At 33.9% G+C, this 15964-nt stretch overlaps 3 protein-coding genes across 3 annotated transcripts; all 3 read right to left on the minus strand.

Moving 5' to 3' along the window:
- Positions 1-1339: 1339 nt before the first annotated feature.
- LOC147838769 (uracil nucleotide/cysteinyl leukotriene receptor-like) lies at positions 1340-3695 on the minus strand. Its single transcript, XM_087300384.1, has one exon. The coding sequence runs from the start codon at positions 2180-2182 to the stop codon at positions 1340-1342; it is 843 nt and encodes a 280-aa protein (XP_087156510.1). The 5' UTR covers positions 2183-3695.
- Positions 3696-5167: 1472 nt separating this feature from the next.
- Positions 5168-8317, minus strand: LOC147831805 (uncharacterized). Its single transcript, XM_087300766.1, has 2 exons — positions 6723-8317; positions 5168-6679 (listed from the first exon to the last, which is right to left on the minus strand). Exon 1 carries the CDS (start codon positions 8306-8308, stop codon positions 7481-7483), a length of 828 nt encoding a protein of 275 aa, XP_087156892.1. The 5' UTR covers positions 8309-8317; the 3' UTR covers positions 5168-6679; positions 6723-7480.
- Positions 8318-13106: 4789 nt separating this feature from the next.
- On the minus strand, positions 13107-15727 carry LOC147838770 (chemokine XC receptor 1-like). Its single transcript, XM_087300751.1, has one exon. It carries the CDS (start codon positions 15669-15671, stop codon positions 14826-14828), a length of 846 nt encoding a protein of 281 aa, XP_087156877.1. The 5' UTR covers positions 15672-15727; the 3' UTR covers positions 13107-14825.
- Between the last annotated feature and the right edge of the window lie 237 nt (positions 15728-15964).

Consider the following 15964-nt stretch of genomic DNA (forward strand, 5'->3'; position numbering starts at 1 on the left):
TCTCTCTTTTAATATCAGATGTTGCATACTAAAATAATATAGAGCAACTAAAATGTGAAAATAATTGCAATAATCTCTGGCAATTTTGAAAAGGTCAGTCACTGGCAGAGTTTTATTGGATAAACAAACAACAGAATACAAAATATTTATATATTAAAAAACATAAAGAATAAAAGAGAGCGGGCAAAAAGTAATACCTTGTATTCGTTTTGGCTAAATAAAGAACAAAGTATGGGACAAACCATTTATTTTATATTTTTACCAACAACACACAAGCCTCTCCTACATATTAGCACTGGTTGTATGATCGCCGGATCTATAGTTTCTGTGTAGTATTGCCAAAAGTGCCAGGAGTATAAATGTTATTATCTACCTCATACAGGGCAAGTTGTAACAGATGGAGAGTTAGTTGTAACACATGCTTATAAAGTCAGATTTCACACACACAATTTTTTTTTAAATAAATTCAGTTTACTTTAAATAGTACATTTCCTCAGTACTTAATTAAATACATTTTTATTTGACATAGTACAGCATGTTTATTTCTCAATCTATTAGATTAACACATTTATCTTTATTTGCATTATTAGCAATACTATATATGTTATTATCACATATATATGTATTTTCACATAATAAAATATTTTCTATTAAAAAAACATTTTTTTATTTGAAAATTCTCAATATTACAATTCAAAAGCTATTTTGTTGGTTTAATTGGTGTCCAAAAGTGTATGGCTTATTTCTAACACCCTGTTAAAATAAACCCTGCTGTGTCATGTTTTCTTTAAAAAATGGCTAGCAGTGACAGTGTGTTTTTTACATATTTTAAAATGTTCCAACTTTTAGCCTAGAAGATGGCAATCACAACAATATACAATTTTACATGCAAACCTTTACTGATTTTTTAAAAATATAAAAAAAAATCAACTGAAAAAAAAATAAATAAATAAATAAATGCTTTCATGCTGCAAAAAAAGGATTTCTCCTGTGTTTCTCATCCAAATGTTGTCAAACAATCAATCAATAATTGGCAGGAAGACATCTGTCTATACAGTGGTGAAAACCTCGAAAGCATGCCATGGTTAACCCTGAGCAAATAACTTAAAACTCTGTATTACATTTTACCCCTAAGTTACTTTGTGCCCCGCACTCCCCTACAGTTTATACATGTAAAACTGCAAAGAAATAAATGTAAAGTGGTAGATAAAAAATAAATAAATAAATAAAAATGAATGACATAGTAGCATGATTTAGAATCATAAATGTTTAAAAAAAACTGTTACATTATTACTGTCAACTACAAAAAATAAATAAATAAATAATTATGTTCATTTAGTCAATTTAAACAAATTACTTTGGGAAAACAGGAGAGTTTTCCACTTCGATGCAGATAAAGAACCGGCTGAACAAAACTAAACAAAATGAAACCTAAAAATACAACAGTAGACAGATAACCAGAATACTGTCGTGCCAGAACATAAGAGAATCCAGAGACTGTAAACGGCACATATATGACACTCATGCACACTGTAGTTATTAGAATGAGATGAAACGCTCTTCTCTTCATTTGGTTTTCCTTCTCTTTCTTCCTCTCTCCCGGTCCTGACTGCTTCAGAGCTCTGAGAACAGCTAAACAGCAGAACAACTGGACAGAGAGGAAGATGGAGAACTGAACTGAGCAGAAACCTGCATAGAGATAATAGTTAAATGAGGCTATACGAAACATTAAACACAGACAGGAGCCCAGAATGACTATCCAGGCCACAACACAGCAGATCAGTCTATATCTGAGAGGTTTGTACTTCAGAAAGGTTACAGGATGAACCACTGCCAGGTAACGCTCAATACAGATCAGACACTGAAACAGAGGACGACCGGTGATGCCTAGACCTAATAAAAACCATATTAACTCTTCAAGTCCAGGAAAATTAAAACGGGTAAAAGAAAAGAATGAATCCATACAGTAAAGAACTTCACAAACAGAAAGGTTGAGGATGAAAAATTCTGACGCCACTCCACTTGCTGTTTTGGTGACAATTAGCCATATAACATAGGAGTTTATAGGAAATCCAAACAGCATATGAATGCTGTAGACACACATGTCCATAATGGTCACTCCAAAGGATAAAGTAGTGGAGTTTGTAGATGTTTCAGTAAAATTTACTTCAGAGATATTCATTTCTGTGGAGGGAGAAAAGAAAAAAGTATTTTGGCACTTTCATGATACAAACTTTCCATGATGTGTCACTGTTTTGTTTTGAGAATTTACATGAGAATAGTTTATACAACATTTGCTTTTTCCTTTCATTTATTACTCACTTTGTGTAAACATGGCAAGGCAACAAGGTAATTTTATGAAGGTAACTGAATAAATACATGAAATAAAAAATAGAATATAATAAAGAAATGAAGGGACATATCATGAATTATATATTCATTGTGTTTTTGCATCCTAGTATCCAGTCCTACTGCAAAACTTACTCATGATTAATGCAAGATAATAATAAACAAATTACATGAACCTCTTAAGGCCCAAGGTGTTTTTTACATGCATTTTTCTATTTCTCTTTGCTATTTAGGCTTATTGGAAAATAATTTGAATAAAATCTAAGTATTATCTTTTGATATGAAGTACTTAGAGAAAAATGATGTCCATATGTGTGGACCCGTGGTCCGACTTTACATAAAACACTTTTCCTAAATTTTTTTCAATGCATGTATAACATTTTTTTTTTTTTTAATGTTTTGACTATCATTGAGTAAAAGCAATTTTTTTTGTCCCCATTTAGGACAATTAAAAATAGAGTTTGGGACATTTCATATGCTGAAAAACAGTTGTAGGATGACACTGTATGTCTGTAATAAAATATAAAACAGTCAAAGTATTTTAAACAGCCACTTCAGAGCTAAAATGTGCTGTCCACGTACAGTTAGAGTCAGAATTATTAGCCCCCTAAATTATTTGCCCCCCTGTTTATTTTTTCCCCCCAATTTCTGTTTAACGGAGAGAAGATTTTTTTCAGCACATTTCTAAACATAATAGTTTTAATAATTCATTTCTAATAACTGATTTATTTTATCTTTGCCATGATAACAATAAATAATATTTGACTAGATATTTTTCAAGACACTTCTTACAGCTTAAAGTGACATTTAAAGGCTTAACTAGGTTAATAAGGTAAACTAGGCAGGTTAGGGTAATTAGGCAAGTTATTGTATAATAATGGTTTGTTCTGTAGACAGTGGAAAAAATTTGCTTAAAGGGGCTTATAATTTTTACCTTAAAATGGTGTTTAAAAAATAATAACTGCTTTTATTCTAGCCAAAATTAAACAATTAAGACTTTCACCAGGAGAAAAAAATATTATCAGACATACTGTCAAAATGTCCTTGTCAAATTTTGTCAAAAAATTTTAAATAATTTGGGAAATATTTCAAAAAGAAAAACAAAATCAAAGGGGGGCTCATAATTCTGACATTAACTGTATGTGACCACCAAGCCCTAGGAGGATACAAATATGCCCATATCTAAAACTCAAGCAAATCAAAAGTCTTGAAGTTAAAAGTCAATTCATGTGTAAACTGGCAATTCTCATGACAATGGCTGCGTTATCTGTTTTTGAATATTTATACTATAACAAACGTTATATAATTTAGACATGAATATGACAAAAGTATGATAAACTTTCAATAAGTCTAAATAAAAAAAAAAGCAAAAAATTCCTATGTTAAGTTTTCGAAATCTGACATTACTTCATCTATAGTAACTAGATTATAGAATGATTTAGATTGTAGTTTTTGAAAGTTTAATCACCTGTAGAGTGTATGTCCAGTCTTTCTTGATGTGTATAAATTTAAGTGTGGTAGTTGCTAGATTGATCTAAGCTTTTATAAGAATACACTGTACTGTATGTGCATGACCTCATCCGGTACACGTCATAGAACAGACCATACTGTGCTCAGCATAATTGAGAACACCCCCTTTTGAAAATTAACATTTTTATCAATTTCTCAGTGAATATAGGGAATGTATTTTGGTGCATTGAAAAACAAAACATATGTATTAAGCAGATCTACAGTATTTATTAAAATAAAAATGATCATTTATAATAAGATGATACCAATAAATTTTAATGCAATAACATATTGCAAAAAAAAAGACAACTTACAAAATTTCAATTAAATGTTTTCATTTTTGGTTTCTCTCTCTCCGACTGACTGCAAAAATATAGATGATAAATGTAAACCTAAATGTGCCATATACTGCATTGGTTTAATATGTTTAGTTGTACTGTGATATCTAAATAGTAGGTTTATGGCTTCGTTAAGTTGAAAAAATCTCCAAAAACAGTTTTATAAGATATGTTATTACTCCATAAAATACCAATAAAATCAGATGGTCCATGATTGACCATATATGGTTCATGTCGTGAATATTAATCAGCTGTCTACACTTGTTTGTTGAAACAAATTTCACAATAAACATGGTAAATTAACAAAAGATGTAACTAAACATATCCTTTGCCTCTTCAGAGTAAAGATGAATACATGTATAATATAAATTTTGCATCCTGAGGCGAGTTGGAAACTTGCCTCGTGCTGTCGTAATGCAGAAAGAAAAAGAAAATTATCACTGTTGTATCATAATAGGAGATGTTTAGCTTATAAAACACAGTCTGAGGTGTGCATATAAATGATTTCAGAGCTTTTTAATGATCTCAGCTGCAAATGAGTCATGTTCTGCATGTCAAGTCCGGGTGAATAACCTAAAGTAGGCATACATGCAAATGGGGAGGGCATAGTCCGTGAGTCTCAACACAAGCTGTTTTGTTCTCTGACACAGTGTCACAGTATGCCCATTTCCATATATTGATATTTTATTATTCTACACTCTAAAAAATACAGGGTTAAAAACTTTAAAACGTTAAAGGTAAAAATGTAAAAATGTTTTTAACCCTACTGCTGGGTAAATATAGGACATAACACATCAGGGGTTAAAAAAAATATTTTTAAACCCACAAATAGGTTGTATTTTTACCCAATAATTGATCACGTTCCCCTAAATAACAGTTTAATTTAATTTAATAAATATGTTTTGTTTTCAAATGTAATTAACCACATAAGAAAACAAACAGGTCAATATTTTATTAGCTTTATTTTTGTTCTATTAAAATTGTTCTGCACATTACACTTTACACTTTAAATACACTTTACATCAACTAAAAATTCAAGAGATCATACAAAACTAAATGCAAATTATTAACTGCATTCAAAACAATTTGTTTCATATATATGGGTTGCATGAGGTTTTAAGGTTTTTCTCCATATTACCACATCTGAGTTGCAGAACAAGCAAGAAATTTGCAGTTTCTTAACCAACCAGTTCCAGACAGCATACACTGCCAGTTCAGCACTTGGGTGGGGTCAAGTGCTCAAACTTTACGGAAAGAACGTTCTGGCCCACCTCTTTACTAGGCAGTGGCCGGTGAAATAAACCACCCTCAGATGCAGCACACTCACAATAATCAAAAGAATCGGGCAGCGGGCACAGAACAGATCGCCTAGCCCTAGTGTGACTACACCCTTGATGACATGACAAGAAATGGTTTGCTCGAGTGATGTTAACGTTAAATAGATTAATTTGTTGGACTTGGACGATAATAATATAATTACGTACATTCGGGTCACAAAATTGCCGAAAGTGATTCTTGCGTGGGCCGCCTGTTGAATAAGGCTAAAGGCTATGATTCATCATTCAAATACTTGTGTATAATTGTTCATTACTAACCTTTCTATGAACATGATTTGATTATAACTGCAGATCAATGACAGTGTGAAATATCCTACTGTAACATCTGCGATTACATAAAATAAATAAATAAATGCAACATATATGAACACATACAGCCCCTTACAGTCTCCGATATGTTACCACTTACAGAAAAATGACACACAGCAAACCTTTAGTCCTCATTTGGGTTCAAAAACAACACAAAATATAGCCCACAATGAGTACAAACCTCTCATCTGTGTCTTTAATCTTCAGCAGCACATGCAGCCTCTGTTGGAGAGTAATTTCATCATTCTGAGTTAATAATAGTACAAAAGGTGATGATAATAGTTAAACATGGCTGTTTGTTCACGTTTGCTGAAAAAAAAAAAATGTGCTCCTTTTTTCCGGCTTCTCCTTTGTGTCACTCTCGCGTTTGTCAGTTTCTGAAGGGGTCAGGTTTCAAAAGCACGTTAATAATCACACGTTATTATAATCAGCTCAAGAAGTTTTTTATTTCAAATGTTAATATGCGGCGAGCGTAAGCAAGAAAGCAAGAGCGCTCCCGCTTCAGACTGGCTCGTAAAAATACTACGGGGCCCAGAGTAAATTTGCTCTTCTTCTTGGCTTTGTGGCTGTTTATCAAAACAACGACGACAAGGTTTGTTTGAGCCCAGGTCGACCATGGCTCGGTATTACAGTATATGTATATATAATTACGCTGTAATGTCTCGGCATTGTATTTAAAAACTGGCGGTTCCTTTGTTTTCATTCTGGCTTGTTGCGTGAGTAAATGACATATCTCTGTAAACCAATATCAGCGTTCAGCTCTAGCTACGCTTTTTGGTACCCTTTCTCACGTCACCTTTCGAAAGGCTGCCAAAAAAGTGGTATGGTTCGGTAAGCCTTTTGACAGTGGAAACGGCCATAAAAGCGTACCGAACCTTACCGTACCACTCAGTGGAAACAGGCCATAAGCTAAATCATAATTCCGATTACTTAGCTCTCATGTTTTATAGCACAATATGACAATTTTATCAGTTGAGAACTTGTGAAGATTTTGTACTTAATTGCCAGTGAAAACCAAATGCATATTTTGGTGCAAAAACCTACAACTATAGAGCATGCTGAGAAATGTAAAACAAAAATAATGGTCCCAGTGCATTTCCTGTTTTACATATTTAATTTCTATAGCTTCCAAGAATGCACAAAGAGCCACATATTGATAAACAATGTTACTATAACTGTTTTAACATTAAGTTATGATTGAATTGCCTCTTGTTACAGTTATGAAATAGTTTGATATAACAAACAGCAAATGTTTACCGGCCACATTGAAATGGTCTATACGAGCAAAATCCCACGAGGAAACATAAGTATTTTACGTTTTGTCAGTTTAGTGGCTAATTCGTACTAATTCAGTTCAGTGGTACGAAAATGTACGATTTTAAAAAGGAGGCGTGGCACCTAACCCCACCCCTAACCCCAACCATCACTGGGTGATGAGCAATTCGATAATTGTACGAATTAGATAGTAAGAATTCATACGAATTAGCCACTAAATCAAAAAGTTACGAATTGCAGTGAGATTGCGTTATCTACACAAGTATTGATCATAGTCATCATAAATAAAACTTAAACTTTATTAATTGTTTAATTAGATTGACTATATGGGTTAAAGTAACTATAATTATTCAACTGTGAATACTATAACCAAGAGAGGCAGAAGAGCTTTCCTGTGCGATGCAAATAAAGTAGAGGTTGAAGAAAATCAGCCAGCACATAACAAAACAAAGCAATGATCCAAAGAGACGCAACATCCTTATGCATCATAATATTAATGAATCCAGTTAAAATAAGTGGGATATACATAACAGCCATGTTCGCGGTAGTAAGAAGAATGAGGTCAAATGCTTTTCTCTTCATGTTGTTTTCCTCTTTTCTCTCTCTCTTTCTCTCTCCTGGTCCTAATTGCTTTAGAGCTCTGAGAACAGCCCCAAGACAAAAGAACTGGATGCAGAGGAAGACAAGGAACTGAATAGAGAATAACCAGGGGTATGCAACAGTTCTAAATACTAATATAATCATAAAGACCAAACAGGAACTAAAAGTGATTATCCAGGCGACAAGACAGCAGATCACTCTATATCTGAGAGGTTTGTACTTTAGAAAAGATACAGGATGAACCACTGCCAGGTAACGCTCGACACACATCAGACACTGAAACAGGGGACGACCGGTGATGCCTAGCCCTTGCAAAAAATCTGATAATTTTAAAAGAACTGGAAAAAAAATTGAGAGTGCAGCAGTCAAACCATTCAGAGAGTTGCCGATTTCACAAACAGACAGATTAAGGAGGAAGAACTCTGACGCAACTCCGCTTGGTCCCGTGACGATGAGCCATATAACATAGGAGTGTGTTGGAAAACCAAACAGAATACCAATGGTGTACAACACTATGTTCAGGGATGGAGTAGATTGGTTTGTGAAGTTTGTAGATGTTTCAGGTGTGGTAAAGTTCACTGCAAAACCCATCTTCTCGTGGTGTCCTCAGTTCAGCATGTAATATTTCTATGGAAAATTAGAAAATGTTTTAAAGCTTTTTACATTTGCATCACAATGCTATTGTGCGATCCTATAATCTCAATGGACTATATGCAGAGCTAGTGTTTTTCAGACAGATGAACCTCTGGTGAAAGCTTTATGTGACTATTTTTCCATTCCATAAGTTTTCTTTTACAGCATCAATGTTGTAACGTAATTCAAATATAATCAGTTAAATAGACTTAAGCATTCAATTGCTTGTTAAAGCGTAAAATAAGGCGAAAGATCGCTTAAATGCAGGCGTCATCATTAGCAGCAGGCAAGCACAGAAATTCCACTAAAAATTAATTCATTCATTTTCTTGTCGGCTTAATCCCTTTATTAAGCCACAGCGGAATGAACCGACAAATTATCCAGCACATTTTTACACAGCGGATACCTTTCCAGCCGCAACCCATCTTTGGGAAACATCCACACACTTATTCACACACACATACGCTATGGACAATTTAGCTTAGCCAATTCACCTGAACCGGATGCCTTTGGACTGTGTGGGAAACTGGAGCACCCGGAGGAAACCCACGCAAACGCAGGGAGAACATGCAAACTCCACACAGAAACACCAACTGAGCCGAGGATCGAATCAGCGACCTTGTTGCTGTGAGGCGACAGCACTACCTACTGCACCACTGCGTCACCTAAATAAAAAATACTGAGGTAAAATTAATTTCCATATTTTAAAGTCATGCCGCAGAAATATATCATTTAATGCAGTGCTTCTAGCTTGGTCTAATTCCCACTTTATATCAAATCTCAGCCAAGCAGTGAAGATCACTGTTTTTTTTAAAGAAATCATATCTTGAATGCGGCCATTTTGCATGGAATGACAATTACCGGAAGCCCTGGGGCTTGCCAACTGTAAGTAAAAGTCTCTGTGCATATACACCATTCAAATCCAAATATTTAGCAACTTGACTTTATTATCCACAAGTGAAAATTTGTTTTGACCACATTCAACATCATGACTTATGTCAGGCCAAAATATATCACATAAAAAAATAAATCCAAATAACCCTACTCATACTTAAATCCCACACTCAAATTGTTTGCTGTTTGTTCAAACTAAATTTAAAATAAGCTGAAACAACACAATTCTTGATTTTCTTTTTTCCTTTGTCACAGTGCAGTGTTTAAAACCACTCCAATATCAAATCATGATGTGACATTATTTGGTTCAAACAGTTCAAACAATGTGGTGCATGGTTTACTTTTAAGACTTTGTTTTTTAATAGAAATATTGTATAGTATTACCTGAAGAAAGAATGTAAAGTTGAGGTCTGGATGACGCTTGTATAAATCTCTGTACTGTGTTTTGTAGACTGACCTCCGCTGTTACATGGACATACTGTATGTATGACCCATACGTCATGATTAACATATGCAAATATGGTCCACCCAATGACACAAATGATGGTCCCAGCGCTGTCTAAAATGTATTAAACTTTTATTTCATAAATCCAGTTTTGACCCCTACTCCTATCTGACTCCAGTTAATCATTTAACCCTTGTGTACTTTTCAAATTTACTACTCTTTTGTAATGTTTGTGGCTGTTTTTGCCCTATTGACTTCTATTATAATAACATTTTTTGATTACAAAGACATGTCAGCATATAATTATGCTTTCATGATTGTTTGTGGTTTTTTACTATAATCTTCTATATGAAGCTGTTTTGACACAATCTACATTGTAAAAGTGCTGTAGAATTGAATTGAATTTTCCTGTTGGCAAGATGTGTAATTTGGTTGCATTAACACTTTAGATAAGCCTGTGCAAACACATTTCTGGCTTTTATATGGAGTTCTATGGAAAGTGTTTCTGCAGATTTCATCAAGCCAAATGACCAAGGATTTTTTTCTAATGACTCAATCATGAGAAACGCTGTAATTGTTTTTAGTTTTCTTTCCCTAATAGTGGAATTTAATTTGGGGATTTTGCTGTAAAAGATTCTGTGAATTGTATCTCTTTGCAATAAAAAGTTTAAATTATATATATATATATATATATATATATATATATATATATATATTTTTTTTTTTTTTTTTTTTTTTTATTGCAATGTATTGTTAGTGATTGGACTGATATCAGCCCGATTGAGTAGCTTTACTTGAACAGCAAAACTAAGACCCATATAAAATGATTTTAGACCTACAAATATTTCAGTGAATTAAAAAATTTTGAAGGCCTAAAATTTAGATTTTGAAACTAAGCCATTTTAAGACCCAGCAGACCCCTGTATGGCGTAAAACAGCAGTTCATAATGTGTGAGCATTAGGGTTGGGTATTGTTTGGGGTTATTTCGATACTAGTGCTAAACCAGTACTTTTTTAATGGTACCGGTGCCAAAACAGTGCCTGAACCAATACATTTTAGCCACAAAATTGTTTGACAAAAAAAAAAAAAATTATATATATATATATATATATATATATATATATATATATATATATATATATATATATATATATATATATACACGTTTAAAGTAAACAAGCTTTGCATTATGCTATTAACATTACATTAGCTTACTACAAACCTGTGGAAAGGCTGTCATCAAAATCAGGGATCACCTTTTTTTCTGGGTTTGGGGCTTGTGACTACTTTTAAATAGACATCAGTGATCTAATAATTTCCCTTAATCTGAATGAGACAATAATATGATTCAGGTGTTTACACAAGCTGCTTTTCGAAGGTTACATTCATGATTCCCAGTTACATGTTATAGCACATAGATCCATCGACGTCATTGCGATACCAGCCTATAAATGTTTCCTCCGCAGTTTGTGTCCGAAGTCCTTTAAGGTAATCAAAAATCAATGTTTACGTGGTAGACTCTTGATCAGAGTATTGTCTTAATCATATTAAAATCACAGTATTGTTGTCCATGTAAATGTACTCACTGAAAGTGCCAGAAGATGTCACAAGCTGTCAGACAGCCCATTCCTCACCTTTAAGTTGTTTCCATGCGCCCCCACATTTCATAAGTTTGACGTGTTTCCCCACTTACACGCAACTTTTGTAAAGCATCTGTTGCATGTTGGTGTGTCAGAATCCTTGCTTGTAAAATATAGATATACTTTAGAATGCTTAGTTTAAGCAAATTAGATGAACACAATCATGCGTGTCGATGAAGGAAGTCGCTCACTGCATGAGCCATACTGCGCGCTTTGCCTTCTATAAGTACAAACACCGGACATAGCTGACATCCATTTCTCTCAAAGCTGTTTTGAATGAAATATTTAAAGATGGTGTGACACAACACACATGTACTTATGCGTGCCTTTGATGCACCCCTTGATGCTTTTTAAGGGTGTCACACACCGAATGCGCCGCTCAGAGCCGTGGCACAGTGCACACATGACAGTTGATAGTTTCACACACATTCATATGTTATTTGAAAGGAAACTATTCAGATGTTGCTCTGGGACGCAGCAGAAATATGAACAGTGTCTGGGCGCTGCGGACAGCCGCCAACTTGCGAATTCTAAAATGCATGGCGCTGCGTGGCACAACGCTGCACATCGGCAAGCAACGCTTCTGGTGTGCAACCTGCTTTACGGTCTTGTCACAACACCAGTGGCACCGGAATTAGGCACCGAAATTCATATGCTGATACGGTCGGTGCATACGGGTTCCAAAGATATGGCACCGGATTTCGGTACCCAACCCTAGTGATCATATAAATATACTTATTATGTTTACTATTGTCTGTAAGATGAGCTGAGATGAGAAGTATTTTGAAAAGTCTCCTTAAATACCAATATCCCAGTAAACAATCATAAACTCAAAGTAGCATGTCATAATTTTGCGATGTGATCCTGGATTGACATCTATGTTGATCCTTGAACATCATTTTAAAATGTTAAAAAATGCAATAAATACCTATTCCCTAACGCTAAACCCAACCATAACTGTAAATTACTATCAAAATCAGAGGGGAAACTAGTTGGATAACAAATATTTACAAATGCATAACTGTAATCCTAAACCTAACATAAATAGTGAACACATCCTTTAGTTCTGATTGACTGACTGGAATGTTGTTCCAGGATCAACATAGATGTTAATCCAGGAACACATCCTGCTTGGTGAAATCCGGTTAGGACTCAAGCACAAGCAGTAAAATTTTTACATTGTCTTTTGCCTTGTCAAATATTATATACCACCTTGGATAGAAAGACAACAAGCTTACCATGGCAATTTCTCAAATAATCAGTACAAAATTTGCTCAGAAGACTATGTTTGTCCAAATTATATTACATTTACATTTTTTTAGACTCACTTACAGCATCTTTAAGTGTTGCACAATAAACATGGTCAGTGGATCTGTAAAACCTAATGTGATTTTATAAAAATGAGCCCACTGGTTTAAAAATGGTCATAACTTTAAACTTAAATAACTTACTGTATATAATTACAGCAAGCCTCAGTACTAGTTCCATATAATAGAAAAGCATTGAGGCACATAACATACAAACTTCAGCATTTTAACACTACACTTATAAAAATAAAGTGTTTTCCTAAAATATCAACATCATAGATTTTTTTTGTAATTTAGCCTACGATAAGTAATTTAGCCAACGCTAAAAAGGCTAAAGGTTTTCTTTTTCCCTTTTAACAGGGAAAAGCATCACTAGCAGGCACCTTGATGTCAAAACAACATCAAAAACATGTCTAAAACATTACAAGAATGCAAAGTGACTGATTTTATTTGATTTGATTTTAAAATGACTTGAAATCGAAATCTTAGATTGGGATCAAAAGTTGTGTAATGTGTTTTTTTTTTTTCATGCCAATGTTGATTTGAATTTGATTTCATTTTGACATCAAAGTAGTACAAGCACTGTAAGGATACACAATCCAGTGTATATTTGTAGTTTGTAAATAAAGCTTTGAGATGAATACATTTTTATTATATTGAAAAAGTTATTATTTTGGTGGTCAAATAGGCATCAATGTGTGGATGTCAAACAGTGCTGCATTTTTAACTTCAATGTCAATTTGATGTCATTTTTAAATCAAGGTGCCCGCTGGACAATCTGCCAAAACTCCACAGGTGGAACATTCTGAACACCTGCTATGTAAATGTTTAGCGTGCGATTGGAAACACTGTCAAAGCATTTTTGAAATATTATTATTATTTGCACTTTGATTTTAGCCCTAAAATTGACAGTGCAACATTTTGAATACAGTGGCAGATGTGTAAAATAGTGACATAATTTATTTAAGTAATTTTAAGCTCTCAAAATACACAGATCATTGCATAATCTAATAAATAAAGCTGGTCAGGTATATATTAGAGATAAAAAAATAATAAAAAACATTAATTATTATACTTGTACTAATAAAGATTTTCCCAAAATTAAGAGAAATAAAATAATCAGCAAAATCTCAAAAAAGCAGCTTCACTGCAAAAAAAAAAAAAAAGAAATTACAAAATATAAAATAAATAGCTTTGACAAAAAAGTTGCAAATATAGTCATTGTATAGTTTAATTATACATTGATATACATTTAATTACCGTTACTATAGTTATTTCGTAAAGACCAGCAAATTAACCTCTCATTTTATTTTTTTAATCTTTAAACATTAAAGATTAACATTAAATAACTAACTTAATGGTAATAATTAAGTTATTAACATTAAATAACAGAAGTGTTATTTTAAGAATGAATGCACAGATCTATAATGACAAGCAATCAATTGCTTTCCTAACTGTTTATGGTCAATTAAGACACAATTTTGTTTGGAATTAAACATGCCAAGACAGATATGTTAACATGTTATTATCTGTATGAATCTGTTAAAAAAAAACAACAACACCCCTTTCGCTCCTCTTTAAATCACATGTGAAGAAGCCGTTAAGGGAACAGCATCTCTTCATAACTACAGAGTATGTCTGATAGTTAAACACAGTAACATAAATTGACAGATTCATAGAAAGGGCAATGGAGCTGGGCTTTTAATGGAAAGGAAGGAAGGTGGCCATTATTATAACCATTCCAATCAATACCAAGACTGCAGAGAATGGGGACCGTGAAAACTGCAAGAACACAGAATGGAGTTTGAGCCAAAAGAGAGTGAGAGTATAATTCTCTTGAAAAGCTCTTGTCAGTGTATCACATCTGCAAAGAGACGCATAGTGACATTAAAACTTTGAGAACAAAGTGCAGCCCCTGGTGATTCGGTGGTAGAGATTGTATTATTCTATAATATTCGATATGTGTATAGGAATGTATATGTACAGTATGTGTATGTTGCAGCCATCTTTTATTGAAAGATTAAAAATAGAGGAGAAATACAGGAAAATGTTTCAACAGGATGACATCAGGATTGAATAGAAAATATGGGAGAATCAGTAGGAAAAACGGTAGGGTTGAGAGGTATGCCATCCATAAATTAAAACGCAAAAACAAAAATAAAGACGTAATGTATCACGATCACTGATTTTAGGAGGAACAGACACACAAGAGTTTTCCAGCCGAATGCAAATAAAGAATAGGTTGAATAAAACCAGCCAGGATAAAACAAATAACACTAACAGACACAGGATCATCAAAATTGTGTGTCAGGAAGTAAAAGAATGTTGACAGAGTAAATGGAATATATGTAACAGACATGCTCAGTGTAGTTATTAAAATAATATGAAACGCTCTTCTCTTCATGTGGTTTTCCTCTTTCTTTCTCTCTCCTGGTCCTGACTGCTTCAGAGCTCTGAGAACAGCCATAAGACAAAACAACTGGATGGAGATGAAGAGGAGGAACTGAGTTGAGTTTATCACTGCATACGCATAAATGTGAAGTAAGAGCAAAGTAAGCATGCAGCACAAACAGGAGACGAGAGTGATTATCCAAGCTGTAGTGCAGCAGATCAGTCTATATCTGAGAGGCTTGTATTTCAGAAAGGTTACAGGACGAACCACAGCCAGGTAACGCTCTACACACATCAAACACTGAAACAAAGGACGACCCGTGATAGCAAATCCAATTGTAAAATAGATGAATGCTGTGAAACCTGAAAACAAAGGAAAGGTAAAAAGTACAGCGAACAAACAATTCAGACAGTTAATAATCTCACAAACTGAGAGAATGAGGTGGAAGAATTCTGATGCAATTCTGTTTTGTCTTCCTGTGACGATGAGCCATAAAACATAGGAGTGTGTAGGAAGACCAACCAGAAAATTGAGAGCGTGAATACAGTTCTTCACATTAGTAAGTAGCACACTGGATTGAGAAACAGAGTTTTCAGAAATCGCAGATGTGAAGTTCACCGTGGAGTTATCCGTTAAGCCCATCTTCCTCCATACAGGATCACCAAACCAATGTTTAATATTGCAGGCTTGTGATCTATAAGGCCAAAAAGTATTAAAAAATGTTCACATAAAAGCTCTCATCGTTTATTTACCATTTATTTAAAGTTTCTTTATTCATCTGAACGCAGAAGATGATTAAATAATTTAAATAATATAAAACATGATTACTTGCAAAGTAAAAAAAAACAACTGTTCCTTTTGTGTCCTTTTGTGTTTCTGAGTGAACTTACCATTTAAATGGCAAAGTCTGAGCGGAAATGTCATGGGTTTTGCTG

Source organism: Danio rerio, chromosome 21, assembly GCF_052040795.2.
Source record: "Danio rerio strain M-AB ecotype USA chromosome 21, GRCz13ab, whole genome shotgun sequence".
Lineage (NCBI taxonomy): Eukaryota > Metazoa > Chordata > Actinopteri > Cypriniformes > Danionidae > Danio > Danio rerio.

Excerpts from the sequence above, each read along its gene's own strand:
- LOC147838769 (XM_087300384.1), bottom strand. The coding sequence starts at position 2,182 with ATGAATATCTCTGAAGTAAATTTTACTGAAACATCTACAAACTCCACT.
- LOC147838770 (XM_087300751.1), bottom strand. The coding sequence starts at position 15,671 with ATGGGCTTAACGGATAACTCCACGGTGAACTTCACATCTGCGATTTCT.
- LOC147831805 (XM_087300766.1), bottom strand. The coding sequence starts at position 8,308 with ATGGGTTTTGCAGTGAACTTTACCACACCTGAAACATCTACAAACTTC.